General features: G+C 38.6%; 1 protein-coding gene across 1 annotated transcript in view; it reads left to right on the top strand.

Moving 5' to 3' along the window:
* ADGRB3 (adhesion G protein-coupled receptor B3) overlaps positions 1-17,075 on the top strand; it is a 1,794,610-nt gene that overhangs the window by 1,611,317 nt on the left and 166,218 nt on the right. The window contains exon 22 of the mRNA XM_029595665.1: positions 4,458-4,543. Within this exon, the coding sequence (XP_029451525.1) occupies positions 4,458-4,543 (86 nt within the window). The remainder of the gene's footprint in view (positions 1-4,457; positions 4,544-17,075) is intronic.

The raw sequence follows: 17,075 nt of genomic DNA, 5'->3' as shown, positions 1-17,075 counted from the left end.
ATTTTTCTCTGTTCACTAAATTTTAATAAATAAATAAACAATGAATCATATGTTCTACAGTTAATAAAATATGTACTTTAATAAATAATATAGCAGTAATCATCACAGTCTCTCGATTGACTTTAGGAATAAATGCTTTATGCTGTATATAGCAAAAATAAAAAAATATATTTAGATATATATTCTATGATATTATTTATTTTTGAATGGCTAACTTCATCCTATTGTTTTTATTTATTTATTTTATTTATTTCAAGTTTTTCTATACCAGCATTCGCAATAAAATATTGCATCATGTCGGTTTACAATTAACAAGTAGATAGGTAACAAGAAGGCAATAAATAACATTGAACTTAGTAATAATAGAATAATGATAATAATAGTAGTAAAAAACATTAAACCAGAAGAGGCTAAGGAATGCAGTTACAATAAAACAAGGGAGTAATAACTTGGATCGTAGAAAAGAAGCAGGGGTGTAAATAGAAGAATATAAATGTCAGTTAGTATGCTTATAGCATTGATTAATAGCCCTTATAAGGTAGGGATATTATATACCAAGATTAAGGCAAAGTCAGAGTGAATGGTTGATGGTGGAATAGGTTCAGATTAGTTCAGGAAAGGCTTTCATGAATAGCCACGTTTTAAGTCTTTTCCTGAATGTTGGAAGGAAAAGACTTAAAACGTGGCTATTCATGAAAGCCTTTTTGAAGCAAGGAACAACATAGCATAAAAAACATTAATAAAAATTCCCTCTCCACATCCAACTTAAAACAATAATTTAATATCTGTAATAATGTAGTATACAATCAAGTTAATATATCCAAATTAAACCATTATGCAAATGAGCAATCCAGAAATTAATTCCAGTACTCAGGATTGATCCATCACAATAATCAATCCTTCTGTCTCCATATGTACTTAACACACTCAGTAATCAAAAACTAATAAATGATCGCCATAGATTAGATAAGATAAGTGAAAAACAGATCCAAATCATGGTCCATACATTTAGGGGGTCACTTTCCAAGTGGCTTGCACACGATAAGGGACGTTTCGCACGCAAAAAGTCCCTTATCGCGTGTGATACCAGGATGGGGGTGGAGTCGGCCCCGGAAGAGGAGGAAATGGGGCGTCACCGGGGCCGACTCCACGAAGACACCACAGACGACGAAAAGGTAAGGGCCTTTTCGCATCCAAGTTCACACCGATTAGCTACACTTTCTATAGTGGCGTTATTGGGTGCGAACCCGGCAGCAATCGCAACACGGCGGTGCGATCGCTGCCGGCTAGCGCAGGACTGCCCCCCCGGGTCAACCCCCCACTCCTCATTACCTAAAGTATCGCAGGCCTGCGATACTTTAGAAAATGAGGCCCTTAATCAAAGAGCCAGGTTTTCAAGCAATGAGAAAATGCAACAAAATCAGTCAGTGAACAAATTTTGTCTAGTCCATCATCTTGGAACTGAGCAGGAAAAAGCATGAGTCCTTCTTCAAACTAGCCATGCCTTCTTAACATGCTACCACCAGAAGGCTACTATCCTGAGACCTTGGGGGTGATTAGATAGAAAAGGAAAGAGCTGCTCCTGGAGATAAACTGGGGCTATGCCAAGCAAAACTTTAAAAGCAAGACATAGGACTTGGAATGTATTTTAAAGCTCCTAGGAAGCCAATGGAATAACTTCATAATTGCTTGTATTGATCTCATACAGAACTGACAGTTCTTGTGCCATCAAATTCTGGACTTTTTATAGACACTGGAATACCCTGTTAATAGATATATTCTAGATATATAGTTATAAAAATAGATAGTTAAATACATATAGATATAAACTAGGTAGATAGAAAGATATATGCACAATAAGAAGGTAATTTTCAAAAGAGCAACATGTGTAAATGCAATGTACTATAGTAGCAATTTTCAAAAGCTATTTCCAAATGTAAAGTGCACTAGCATATGTATAATCTATGGACAATTCAATGGCATATATTGTAGCAATTTTCAAAAGCCCACTTACAAGGGTAAAGTGCATTTATATGTGCAAAACCCACTTTTATGCCTGTAAATTTTTTTTAAAATTACCACCTTACAGGCTCATTCATCAAAATGCATTATGGGGTTAATGCCAGCAATAGTAATGGTACTGTGTGGTTTGGGCTTGAGGGGGGAGGAAGAGAGAGAGAGAGAAAAAGAGAGAGAGAGAGAACCTCTAGGGAGCCCTTCACAGTATTCAACTATTTATATAGGAGGGCCAGCTACTTACTTGAGGTGAGGTTTTGGTAGTGGTTTATGGTTTTGGAGCCAGTTTTACATGCAGTGTGAGATGTACGAACAGCACAGTACACCTCAGTGAAGATTTCACATCATTTAGAGTAAGGGAAGTCTCACAAAGATGAGATTTCTACAATGTTCTCTTGCCCTAGCTTTACTGTGCTGTTTGTACATCTTACTCTGCCTATAAAACTGGCCCCAAACCATAAACCACCACTAAAACCTTAACTCAAGTTATGAGCTGGCCCTCCTATAATGATATAAATAGTTGAAAACTGTGAAGGCCTCCCTAGAGGTTCTCTCTCTCTCTCTCTCTCTCTCTCGCTTCCCTACAAGTATTGTAGAGTGTGAAAAGGTCTACCCATACAAAGCAGTAATTCAAAAATATCATAGACATACCCCTCTTTCTTATTGTGGGCATTATCCATGCAAAATTATAGCATTTTAATGAATCTAGGGGAAGTGTTTGGAAATTCATTTAAATCTAAATTAAACTGCAAAATGAAGAATGAGTGCATAACTCAAATCTCTTCTTTTTTGCATGCAGTAGTATACAGAAGACACCAAACTAAAACAATCATAGTTTCTTTAAAAAAAAAATTTTGTAAAAATCATGAAAAAGATATTATGTCAGAAATCAATTTTATATTATATAAACTTGCACATCAAAAAGTTAATTTGTCATCTGACCTGTTGATCTAGCCTGCTTGTCTACTTATTTATCCAGTTTCTTTTTTGTATAACGTTATAACTTTTCTTTTGGTATTTCTTGTTGTTTGATGCAAAAAACATATGAGTTTCATATTAATTAAAACAATCCTTCTGATTGAAGACTGAAAAGTTAAGCTTATAATTAATTTGTTTCTGCATATTAGTAAGACCCTACGAGGTGAATTTTAAAAGCTTGACTTACACATTAAGGGGTAGATTTTAAAAGAAGCTCGCGTGACCTACATGTGCGCACACTACCCGGCGCGCGTACATGTATGCCCGATTTTATAACATGCACGCACAGGCGCGTGCATGTTATAAAATCGGGGGTCAGCGCACGCAAGGGGGTACACAATTATGCACCTTGCATGCACCGAGCAGCGCTGCCTTCCCCCGTTCCCTTCCCCCTAGCCTGACCTTCCCACCCCTTCCCCTAACCTTTAACGCCTAGTCCTACTCTAACCTCCCCATCCTTTGTCTTACCTTTTGCGCCTGACTATGGGCAGGCGCAAGTTGCGCATTCCGGCAAGCTGCCAGCACGCGATCCTCTGACACAGCAGCAATGGCTGCTCTGTCGGAGGCCTCTAGCCCCACCCACACTGCGCCCCAGACCACCCAGCCCCACCCTTGCCCCACCCCCATACCACCCTTTTTGTAAAGCCCCAGGACTTACATGCATCCCGGGACTTTACGCGCATCTCCAGGCCTTTTTAAAATAGGCCCGGTGCGCGTAAGACAGGTTACGCACGTAAATCCTCTGGATTTACACAAGTAACCTTTTTAAACTCCAGCCCTAATTACAGGATGCGCAAAGAAATCAGGCTTGTGTCCGCCAAGTGGATTTTAAAAGTCTCTGAGATATGCGTGTATCTCCAGCAGTGCACATATCTCGAAAGTTTTCAAAAAAGGGGCGGGGTTTGGGAGTGGTCTGGGCAGGGCATGGGCATTTTGTGACATCAACCTACAATGTGGATGTAAATACCAACATGACTTGGGACGTACTGAGGCCCCCTACCACATTACTTCTGCTATGGATGCCATGTACGTTCAAATTTAAAGAAAACTAGGCAGATCTGTGGGGTTTTAAGTGTCAGGGATAACTTGGGGGAATGAAGGCTATCAAACTAGGGGGGTTTGGAGGACCTTTCTCTTAACTGCACAAACTGGGGATGAACTGTCAAAACTGGGAATGACATTGGCAGCCTTTTTAAAATTCCCCAATTTATGCGGTAGAAGCGGGATTTTCGCACACATATACGCGCCCACTTAAAATTTGGTGCACATGTGTACATGGCCAGGCTATTTTATAACATGCATGCATATTTGTACATATGTTATAAAATGGCCATGTACCTGGATGCAGGCCGACACATGCTTGTAAATGTGTGCATGAGCATCAGTTTGAAAGTTAGCATCCCTATTTGTACATATTTTCCTTTATTGTCATTGAATGGTCAACTGTTGTCTCTATTTTGCAGGTCAACATGGTGATTGGCATTTTGGTGTTTAATAAGCTCGTCTCCAGAGATGGGATCCTAGACAAAAAACTCAAACACAGAGCAGGGTAAGCAGTCTTTTCTAGATGTATTTTATCATATATTTTTAACAATGGGCTTTATTCTAAACCACTAGATACTGATTATTTTCTTCATATAATTGCATCACTGATATATATAAGAAAAAAGAACATGTCCATTCATTTCAGAAGTTGCATTGTCTTAACATATGTGGTCAAATAAATGAAAATAATGAAACAAGGTGCATTATTAAGTTTAAGATATTTCATACAAAACATGAGAAATTTAAATAGGAATACAGAATAATAAATATTTTATCTTTCTTAAATTATGTCATCCAAAAGTAATTTGTAAGAATTTGTCAATGAAAAAGTAGGTTGTACAACTTCATCAATCTGGACTCAATTTTAATTTATTTTTTGGTTTGGCTGCATGCACCAGAGAGGGAATTTTTTAAGATACAGGAAAAACTTGAATCACCTATTCAAATTATCTAATCCACTGCTTTCCAAAATATAAACCCCCTTTATTCTAGGAATATAAAGAAGAACTAAAACAATAAATCTGTTTATTATTTGTTCATATTTAAATACAAATATTTCAACTAAAGCAGTGATTCAGTCAAATATGGTTAATGAGAAACAGACTGCCTCTAAAATTACAAAACTCTCCTTAAATGTATCCTTTCTTATGTTATAGCAGAACTACAAAAAGTACAGAGAGTAGGCAACAAAAAAATGATTAAGGGGATGAAATGGTTCCCTTGTGAAGAAAGATTGTACAGGTTAGGCATCTTCATCTTGGAGGAGAGGCTACGCGAAGGGATATGTCAAAGGTTTATCAAATTATGTGTGGTGTGATGGAACAAGTTAATAGGGAACAGCTAGTTACCCTTTCAAATAGTACTAGGCCTAGGGGACGCTCTGTAAAACTAGTAGCACATTTTAAACCAACTTAATAGAGATTTTTTTCAGTCCGCACACATTTAAGCTATGAAATTGGTCACCAGAGAATGTGGTAAAGGCTAGCTGTAGTACATCTGAGTTTAAAAAAAGGTATGTATAAGTTCTAGAGGATAGGTCTATTAACAATTATGGACAGATAGACATGGTATCTCTACGTCTTGCTTCTGGTAGTAAGAATAGACCTTTTTTTTTTATCAGTATCTGCCGAGTACCTTCCAAATGACCTGGAGTGACCATTGTCAGATGCAGAATGCTGGGCTCAATGAGCCATTGACCTGATCCAGCATGGCACCTCTTATGTTCTTCATTAATCAATATTGTATTTAATATAACAAGAATTTAACTGTTTTCAGATTTCAATTTTCTTGCTTAACTATTCCATTTTTGAGACATGTGCAGTTCAATTTCAGCAGTAGCCAATAATAGTTAATACGGTTCAGTTGTCTCTAAAACTTGAAGCATTGTCATTTTTTATTAATTTTAACAGTTTATGTGACACTATTGATCCTAATAATTTCATAAATTAGGTAGATGTGAGAATTAATGTAAAATGTACTCACAAAGAGGTTATTTACTTTATTTAGTGACAAAAAATGATAACTATATCAAGTGTAACATTTCTTTCTGATCTTCAGTTAATTATTCAATGTCTTGGACACTGACTTTGTTTTTGTGTTTAATTTACCCAAAGTTATTTTGCCCTCTGAGGATGGTGGTGGTGAGGAGGAGGAGGATAAACAAGCAAATAGCAACTGCTTTCAAATGCATGTATATATGTATTTATTTCAATATTTGATGGCCTTAGCCATGGTGTCTTTCAACATTAGGTATACATAGGTGATGGATAATAGTATATAGAAAATACAAAGTTGGCAGGCGTGTCCATGTCTAATTGCAAAGTGATGTTTGCTTTTGCATTTGGAGATTATAGATTAGCTGAGTTCTGGATATCAAAGAGTAGATGACTTCACCTTGAGGAAAAAGAAAAGGAAAGGCAAAGTAGAGGGAGGGAGCATGGTTAACTAGTGGTTCAGAGAGGGATAGCTGGTAAAGAAAAAAAAGGATGAGGGTAGTCTAGTAGCAAGAAAAGATGGTAGACAGAAGAGCACTATCATGAATGTAAAGTGGAGAGATAAAAGAAGAGATGATACAGGTGGGTAATTTGGCAGCTCTATAGTTTTGGAAAAGATTGAAGAAACAGAGCTGGGTTAAACAGCACGTAGTCTGTTACAGTAATCAAGACAAGAAGTGAAGGGTGCTTGAAAGAAAGATCAACAAGTATCAGCTGTGAGAAAGGATTTATCTTATGGATATCATAAAGCTGATTATGCAGGGAAATCAGTTTGGAAACGTGAGAGGTGAAAAAAAAGAGAATGGTCCAATATAACCAGGTTTCTGATTTCTGGTATACTGGGAGATATAGAGAGGTATAGTATTAACAGAACAGAAGCCCAGTGAGCTGGTTGTAGATTATGTACCCTATGCAACCAAAAAAACAAGTATATAAATTTTATCTACAATGTGCTGTTATCCAAAAAAACGTTTTGAAACAATTTTTGAAAAAATATATTTGAAATGTGTATAAATGCAGCACCACAAACCTTTCTGATGGACCCAAATGTCTCTCGTATTTTACAGCTTTGGTTCTTTGTTCTTTGGCTTGTAGATTATGTACTCCAGAACCTTAGAAAGGAAGGAAATCAGTAAGTGGGAAAACAGAAAGGATTAGTGTGTGTAGGGAAGGGGCATTTTTTATTGAAGCAAATAAAAGCCACTATGAAGACAGAAGGAAAGGAACCAAATAAGAGAAAAGAGGTGAAAATATGAACAAGTAACAGAAGAAAATTGAGATGACTCTCTTTTACACTCTTTTACCCATCTTTCATTTGTATTCAATACATGCATGCTTCCTTTTATTTTTTTCATATATATATATATATATATATATATACCTCTCATCTTATTTAACACACAACACATATCCATGGTATTTTGGATCCCAAAGAATGCAGGAAAATAAGAAGACACAGTCTCTATCACATGAAAACATTGAAACAGAGAACATGACTATACATAAAAATCATACAGCCCATCAAATCTGCCCATTCACATCTCTCGTTAACTCTAAAGTCTCTTCCTCTCCCTCAGAGACCCACTAAGCTTGTCTCATGCTTTCATATGCTCTGACACTACCTTTGTCTCTTTCACCTCCAGAGGGGAGGCTGTTCCTTGTATCCAGATAATTTACCTGGTCAAACCACAGCTGAATATAAACATCCTGCACATTTCAGGTGATTTATTAATAGTAAAAATGAATTAAACAAAAACTTTTAACTACTAAGTTGCAAGCTCATCTTCAGCTATTCCCTGTTGGACAATGAGGAACCAGTTCCTTCTCCTCCAGTCAGTTTTAAAAACCCTAATTAAAGGGGTTTTTTATGCCCTTAAGATAAAATATGCAGTCTGCTGTCCTTGTATAATATTAGATGTGATTGTTTATCCATTGAAGTTCACAAGTAGGTTTCTACCAGAAATTTTTCAGAGCCCTGAATTTGAGTGACTGAATACTCTTTCCATTTCTTTTTCCTCCATAATTTCAAGTAGCCATTGTTGTTAACTCCCTTGGGCCTGGATTTATCAAAATGCGATAAGTATCGCATGCGATAGCAAAAGGGGTGTGGTTTATGCTAATAGGCAGTTTATCACAATTTGCGATAATTATGGCTAGGTGCTCTCTCTCTCTCTCTCTCTATCCCCCCCCCCCCCCCCCCAGGCTGATGCTCTGGGAGTTTGAAACCTACTAAACAGGCCTTTCAGGAGACTTTGCGAAATGCACTAACCCTGTAACACAAGTTATCGCATGGCTTAATGCCACTGAAAAAGGTGTAGTTAAAATCAGCATTAAGTCTGTGCAATAGCACTTCGCAGACTGGCAAGCCTACCCCTAACTCCTCCTCTTTTTTGGATTTGCATCGCACCATATGATAGCCCTTAATGCATGTGAAAACGCCTTAGCACATTTTGATAAATGACCCCCTTGGGTGCCTATTTACTTAGGTGCATTAATGCACATTAAACACTGAATTTGGCACTTAACACGAGTTAATTTGTGTTAATGCACATTATTGGTCACACACATAAATGTTGCTGATTAACAAAAATTTATAACACAAGCAACTAATAATCTGTTTTGCTGGCAAGTATATGCAAAGCAGCTTATTAATATCACAATAGCTTACCAGTAATCACATAAAATCAAGAAATGTAATTAACTGTGACCAAGAGCATCACCAGACTAACTTGTCAGCCTGTACCTCACCAATGGACCTCCCCCAAGCAAAGAAGAGGCTTGTAACCTTGAGATCCTAGCACTTCCCTCCCCACAAAGCAGCAAGAGTACCCACCTACCCCTTGGGACTACCCCTGAAGCAGAGTTCCCACCCTCTCCATAACTCCAATGCCTAACCCCTCCAAATGGGAAGAGCTTTTCATGTAAGATGTGATCCTCACCATAGGCAGCAGAACATAGAAGATTACAGGAGCCATGGCCCTCCAGAAATTCAGGCCATTACTGGCAATAACTGCAACCCCTTTTCCTTCTAAATTTCTATTGTGCTCCCTACTTATTGAGCATAACTACAAGCTGGTATTGTTTGATGTTCTAAGAGAGGAAACTATTTTAGACCTAGTCCTTAATGGAACAGAGCATTTGGTGTGAAAGGTTACAGTGTTGGAATCACTTGGCAAAAGTGATCACAACATTATCAGATTTGGCTTAATAACTGAAAGGAGCACAAAAAAAAGTTAAATAAACTATGACAGCATTTAACTTTCAAAAAGGTGACTACAATAGAATTAGGAAAATGGTTAGGAAAAACCTGAAAGGAGCAACTTCAAAATTTAAGAGTTTAGCTCAGGCATTGATGTGGTTTAAAAATACCATCTTGAAGGCCCAGACCAGATGTATTCAACACATTAGAAAAGATGGAAGAAAGGCTAAATGATTACTGGCATGGTTGAAAGGTGAGATGAGAGAGGTTATAATATCTAAAATAACATCTTTCAAGAAATAGAAAAAGGATTTGAAAGAAGAAAACAGGAAACAGCATAAGCATGTCAGATGATAAGGAAAGCAAAGTCAGATGATAAGGAAAGCAAAGAGAGAATTTGAAGCTTGCCATGAAAGTAAAAACTCATAATAAAAACTTTTTCAAGTACATTTGAGGTAAAAAGTCTGTGAGGAAGTCAGTTGGACCATTAGATAATCAATAGGAAGAGGGGCATGTAAAGATGACAAAGCAATAGCAGAGAGACTAAATTAATTCTTTGCTTTGATATTCACTGAGAAAGTTGTTAGAGATATACCCAGTTAAAGGTTATAATTCAGAGGAACTGAAACAAATCTCAGTGAACCTGGAACATATACTAGGGCAAATTTACAAACTAAAGAGTATCAAATCACCTGTACCAGTTGGTATACATCCCAGAGTTCTGAAAGAACTGAGAAATGAAATTGCAGACCTGGTACTGGAAATTTGTAAACTATCAATAACATCATCTATGGTAATTGAAGAATGGAGGGTTGCCAATTTAATGTCAATGTTTAAAAAGGGGTGCTTCAAGAAACTACAGACCAGTGAGTCTGATGTCTGTGCTAGGCAAAATGGTAGAAGCTATCATAAAGAACAAAATTGCTGAACATATAGATAAGCATAATTTAATGGGACAAAGCCAAAATGGATTTAGCCAAGGGAAGTCTTGCCTCACAAATTTACTACTTTTTTTAGGGCATAAATAAACATGTGGATAAAGATGAGCCAGTTGATATAGTATACCTGAATTTCCAGAAATCATTTGATAAAGTCCCTTATGAAAGACTTCTTAGGAAATTAAAAAGTCATGGAATAGGGGCAGTGTCCTATTATGGATTGCCAACTGGTTAAAAAATAGAAAACAGAGAGAGGGCTAAATGGTAAATTTTTCCAATGGAAAAGATGAATAGTGGATTGCCCTAGGAATCTGTTCTGGATCCACTACTTTTTAATATATTTATAAATGACCTGGAAATGGGAACAACAAGTGAGGTGATTAAATTTGCAGAAGATACAAAATTATTCAAAGTTGTTAAATCACAAGAGGATTGTGAGAAATTGCAAGAGGACATTGCAAAACCGTGAGATTTGGCATGCAAATGGAAATTGAAATTAAATGTGAACAAGAGCAAAGAATAACCCAAATTATATCTACCTAATGGAAGATTCCACATTAGGAGTCATCACTCAGGAAAAGATGTCATTGTTGAAAATATGTTGAAATGTTCTGCTCAATGTGCAGCAGCAGCCAAGAAAGCAAATAGAATCCATTATTTTCCTGAAAGGAATGGAGAATAAAATAGAGACTATCATAATGCCTCTGTATCGCTCCATGGTGTGATCTCATCTTGAGTATTGTGTGCAAATCTGATCACCACATCTCAAGAAAGATATAGCAGAGTTAGAAAAGTTACAGAGAAGGACAACCGAAATGATAAAAGGGATGGACATTTGCCCTATGAAGAAAGGCAAAAGAAGTTAGGACTCTTTAGCTTGGAGAAGAGACACCTGAGGGGAGATATGATAAAGATTTATAAAATAATGAATGGAATGGAACGTGTAAATGATAATCAGTTGTTTACTCTTTCAAAAAGTGTAAAGACCAGGGGACACACAATGAAGTAATAGGTAATACATTTAAAACTAATAAGAGAAAATAATTTTTTACTCAATGCATAATTAAACTCTGGAATTAATTGCCAGAGGATGAGATGCAATCTCTTAGTGTAACTGCATTTGAAAAAGATTTGGATAAATTCCTGGAGGAAAAGTCCATTAACCATTATTAAGTTAGTGTTGCAGAAATACAGTTTATTCTTGGGATAAGCAGCTTGGAATCTAGTATCTACCCACTGGGATCCTGCCAGGTACTTGTAATCTGGCTTGGCCACTGTTGGAAAGAGGATACTAGGCTTGATGGACCTTTGTTGTGACCCAGTATGGCAAGTCTTATGTTCCTATGTTCTTATGAGGAATGGAAATGTTTTTGTTTTTCCGTTGTTCTACTGTAAACAGAGTCTAGCTTGTTGTGGTTTACAATTCAGTTTTTGTCTGCACATTTCTATTTGCACTTTATGGTCTCTTTATTCTGTATTTGGTGATGGTCTGTCTGTGCTCTGCATCAGTGACCAAACTGAGGTATTCTACTACTGCGTAATTCTGCATAGTGATTTATAGAAACTTGACTTGTTCTGTTTTCCTAATATTTTATTTTATTTTTTTATATTCCACTTTTTGGCATTTCAAAGCAGATTAAATATAGGTACTGTGGGTATTTGTCTATCCCCAGAGGGCTTACAATCTAAAAGGTGAATTTTAAAAGCCCAATGCGCACATCAATTAGGGGATGCATAAATATGTCGGGCCTGGGAGCACCGAGCAGATTTTAAAAGCCAGCCGGATACGCGCATACCGGCCGCTGTGCACACAAATAAAAAGACTTCCAAAACCATGGGAGTGGTCTGGGCAGAGCATGTGCATTCCTGGATTGTACCCTAAAATGTGCATGTAAATACGTACGTGCACTGATGCACACTGGGATCCCCTGCCGCATAACTTTACTTCTGCTTTGGATGACATGTAAGTTGTAAAACAAAAAAATTCTAGGCAGATCAGCGAGGTTTTAAACATCGGGCTAACAGGGGCGAAGGGGGGCTATTGAACTAGGGGCGTTTGAAAGACCTATCCTTAACTGAGGGAATGGGGAACAAACTGGGAAAACACCCAATAATGTCAGCGCACATGGCTTTTAAAATCCCCTTCACTTATGCAGTAAAAGTGGCATTTGCATGCACAGGTGCGTGTCTACTTAAAATTGCACGCAGATATACCTGCGGTCTGGCTGTTTTATAACATGCGCACATGAGTTATAAAATGGTTGTGTCCCTGGGCGTGGGCTGAAGAATGCACGTACATGTGTGCCTGTGTGCTGCAGCGAATTCAGATGGAAGGGTAAATTCCACCATAGGGAGGGAGGGGAATGATACCCCGCCAATGGGAGCCCTTTTATGGGAGAGGATGAGGTGAAGGAGCTATTCATGAGGTCCATTTACTGAGGTGGGAGAAGGAGAACCTACAGGGTCCATGAGGGGGGCTCCCTTGCCTTAGGGATGCTTTTTTTTTTCAGGAGGAAAGGGAGGAGAAAGGCTGGAGGATAGAGCTCCTTTAGCCCGCCAGAGCCTTCTACTGTCACTTGAATAGGAGGATTCAGGAGTCATTTTGGCCCATGTTGTGCCTTTTGTTAGCCACTGGAGGCTAACACAAATGCATTATTAGCAATGTAATGCAGAAACATTATCACTGGTTTATTTATTTATTTATTTATTTATTTATTTATTTATTTTGTATACCGACATTCGATCGAGATATCACATCGGTTTCCAGATAACAGGTTGAATAGGGCGAGAACTGCCCTATTTTACATTGTAACAAGATAACAATTAATTAAACAATTAATGTATGAAACATTGTAACAGTTGAATATAATTAAATGTGGGTATAGAGATATGGCATATAGTGATATATATAGTGATATGGTGATAACACATTGGCGTTATCTCCTTAAGAACTTCTGAGTTTATCATTTTATGCGGAGGGTTTTGCAGGAGATAATGGCAGCATTAAAATTAAAGTTTCATTGCATTTGAATATATTAAAGGTGAATTTTCAAATCGTTTACAAGCATAAAGTTAGCATATTTGCGCAGAAGTACCTTGTACTCTTATACACTCTATTACATAAGCATCAAAACTGTGTATGAATTGTCAGTCTCGTGTACCCATTTACGCATGAAAATAGAGATAGTCTAGGGGCAATCTGACTGGCCAAGATGTACCCAGCAAGCTGCTATTTTATAAGAGACTTATGCGTGTACGTTTGTTAACTTATTTGTGTAATTTTAGTCCTGCTAATTATCTTGCACGAATGATATCAGACTCATCAATTCTTTACCATTGTTTGTGTGGGAAGTCTGGTTGAACTGGGGGTGTTCAGATTGAAGAATTAGGAGGGTCTCAATGATCTGGAGAAAGACTGGATGAACTAGTGTAAGCCTTAGCAAACTAGTGCTTTCAAAATCAGGATTTTATTTGAGCATGTCATAGTATTTGCATGTGTAAAATATATGCATGTATGTTTTTAAAATAGATAGGAAAAGTACATGCTTTTAATGCATTGCGGATATTCGTGCATAAGGAAATGTATGCGTCTATGTTAGGTGGTGGACATATGCATATTTTATAATCTGTGCACATCTGATACTTACAGGTTCAGGGGTGGACAGCAGGAAGATATCGGCCCGAGGTATTTTTTTCAAAACCGGTCTATGGGGGTAATTGACACACTCATGCACTTTCCCTACAGCACATGTGTCAACAGCTCCCAAAAGCATGCCAAGTTAACCCTGGAACCCAGCAGAATTAAGCCAAAATATCTCCAAAATAAATGTCATCTTTCCTAAATAACTAAAAAGTTAAGCTCATTTTAGAAGTGAGCCAGGCTGCAGACCCCATTTCATCCATGCAAATTGGTTGGGCTCCCTACATATCTGCTTATATTTCTTATAGAGTATATTCTGGATTTCTGGTCTGGCTCTTGCTGGTAATGACACTGGTAGCCAGTGTCAGACACACACACACAGTCACAACCCGATTTTTAGATTGCAGAAACTTTATTGGTACATACACACTGACACACCAAAGACACATAGGGGTAGATTTTATAATTTTGCGCGAGCGCGTACTTTTGTTCGCGCACCAGGCGCGAACAAAAGTACACTGGATTTTATAAGATACGCGCGTAGCCGCGCGTATCTTATAAAATCCGGGGGTCGGCGCGCGCAAGGGGGTGCACATTTGTGCAACCTGCGCGCGCCGAACCCAGCGCGCGCTGCCTGTTCCCTCCGAGGCCGCTCCGATTTTGGAGCGGCCTCGGAGGGAACTTTCCTTCGCCCTCCCCCACCTTCCCCTCCCTTCCCCTACCTAACCCACCCCCCCGGCCCTATCTAAACCCCCCCCCTTACCTTTGTTGCACGATTTACGCCTGCTAAAAGCAGACGTAAATAATCGCGTGCCAGTGGGCTTCTGGCGCGCCATCACCCGACCCAGGGGCTGGTCCAGAGGCCTCGACCACGCCCCCGGGCTGGCGCCACGCCCCCGGACCCGCCCCCGCAATGCAGCGTCACGCCCCCGAAATGCAGCGTCATTTTAGGACACGCCCCTGACACACCCCCGACATGCCCCTTTTACAAAGCTCCGGGACTTACGCAAGTCCCGGGGCTCTGTGCGCGCCGGCGGCCTATGCAAAATAGGCGCGCCGGCGCGCGAGGGCCTTGCGCGCGTAAATCCGGCTGGATTTACGAGCGCAGGGCATTTAAAATCCGGCCCATACTCTCTCTCAGACACAAAGACCACCAATATACTGTGAGTGTGTGTGTCTATGTCAGAGAGAAAGATAACCACCCACACTCTCTCTCACAGACAAAGTGTGTATAGGTGTGGATCTCTCTCTCTCAATCTCTCTGACACAGACACATAAACACAATCTCTGACATACAACTGTTGTGCTGCTGCTTATGTATGCACACAGTGATTTCCCCCATTCCAGCAGTGCTGCATCATGGTGTAAAGTTCTTGCTTGCTGCCAGCTCTTCTCCATTCTGCAGTAGCCGCCTCCCTTTCCCAATTTCATTCTCTAGATGACTCGCTGGTTCCACAGCTAGCTGCTTCTCTCAGAGACAGGTATAGTCACCTCAGACAGAAGTCTCCCCAACACGTCCTGTGTCTGTAGCTTGCCTCCTCTTCTCCATAGCCCTCCCACCACTCTAGTGCATACCCATTGATTGCAGGCTACACAGTCTGCTGCTTTTATGGTTCCTTAGTCTCTGCTCTGCCTACCGACTCCAGGGGAAATGACCCATACTGTTCCCTGGGCTTATAAAAAGAGAAAATCAAATCCTGGCCAAGACTGGGGAGAGACACTAATCCAAAGTAGCACAGTTGCAGATGGAATGCTGCTTTTCCTTGTGGACCTAGGACTGGGGCAAGGTGTCATAGGTTGAGCCTTACAGCCTTGCATAGACTCCTGGCCCCATCCCTCCCACAAATATTTATAAAATATGCATTTCTAGTAACAGATTTTACATAAAAGAATGTTCAGTGTTCTAAGGTAAAAATATCACTTATACAGCATGTATATTATTTACATGCACTGCTATAGTACCAATCAGAAAAATTTGCAAAAAGACACCTGCAGTCATATGGTTTTCTACTACTGTGTGCATGTTGGACTGCAGAAAGCTTTAAGTAAACTGAAGTACAATATAGTAAATCTCCCATACAAAAATAGCATTAACTGCTAGCACTCAAACAGTAACCCTACCTATGAAAAGGCTGCAAATATTACACCAGGCCCTAAAACACCAATATACCTGATATTAGGAAAACAGAACAGAACAAGCCAAGCTGTTATAGATTCCTACACAGAAACTACATGCTAGCAGAATACCTCACAGACCCTTAACAAATTCAGAATAAAAAGACAATAAATTATAACTAGAAACATGCAATAATGGAAAAAAGCAAAAATATCACCATTCCTCATTAGACATCAAACAATAAAATCAAGATATATAAACCATCATAATAGTAAAACCATATTCATAAAAAGAATACATATTTTAAAGCAGCTGAATAATAGAACATCCAAAAATTAAAAACATACAATATTGTTTTTTTAAAGTTTCCAAACATTAATAAAATATTTCAAAACAGCAAAATACATCAAATAACACTAAATAATTAAAACTAAGGCTAAAAAATGATCCCCCTGCTCTCCATACCTGAGAATTTTAGTCTCCAGTCACCCTGAGATTCTCATGGATTAGTCAGGGATAGGAGGTATGCACAAACTTTCTCCTCTCTGCCATATACTTTATATACACATTCTAACATACTTGTTCATTCTCACACAAACTCTGGCTCACACACATGTTCACTGATTCGCTCTTGCTCATACACATGCTCACTGGTTTAAATAGTCTCTTTGCTCACACATATGTTCATTGGTACACTCTCTCTCTCTCACTCACATACATGCTCACTAGCTCACTGACTTTCACTCACACATATGCTCTGGAAAGCACAGAAACCTGACTGCATTATGCAGTGCAACAATGGAAAACAGTAACATTATCAACATCATCATATCTCATAAATCATTAAGCAATAAAGTCAAGAGCTATAAAACATCATTCATAATAATGAAACCATACTAATAAAATGAATATATATGTCAAGAAGGCATCAGCCAATGAACATCCAATAATTAAAATGACTCATACATTTTTTCTAATATTTCCGAAACTCCAAATATTTCAAACAGCAGATACATGAAATAACATCCCAAAATTAAAAATAATAGCATTAAAAATCTCCAGTTCTTCATACCTGGGATCTTTTGATTTCCAGTCACCCACAGATTGTTGTGGATTGGGGGACAGAGGCCTCACAATCTTTAACCTCTCT

The sequence above is a fragment of the Rhinatrema bivittatum genome, chromosome 3, assembly GCF_901001135.1.
Source record: "Rhinatrema bivittatum chromosome 3, aRhiBiv1.1, whole genome shotgun sequence".
Classification (NCBI taxonomy): domain Eukaryota; kingdom Metazoa; phylum Chordata; class Amphibia; order Gymnophiona; family Rhinatrematidae; genus Rhinatrema; species Rhinatrema bivittatum.
The sequence above is the reverse complement of the archived record's forward strand: the minus strand, read 5'-3'. Positions and strand labels throughout refer to the sequence as shown.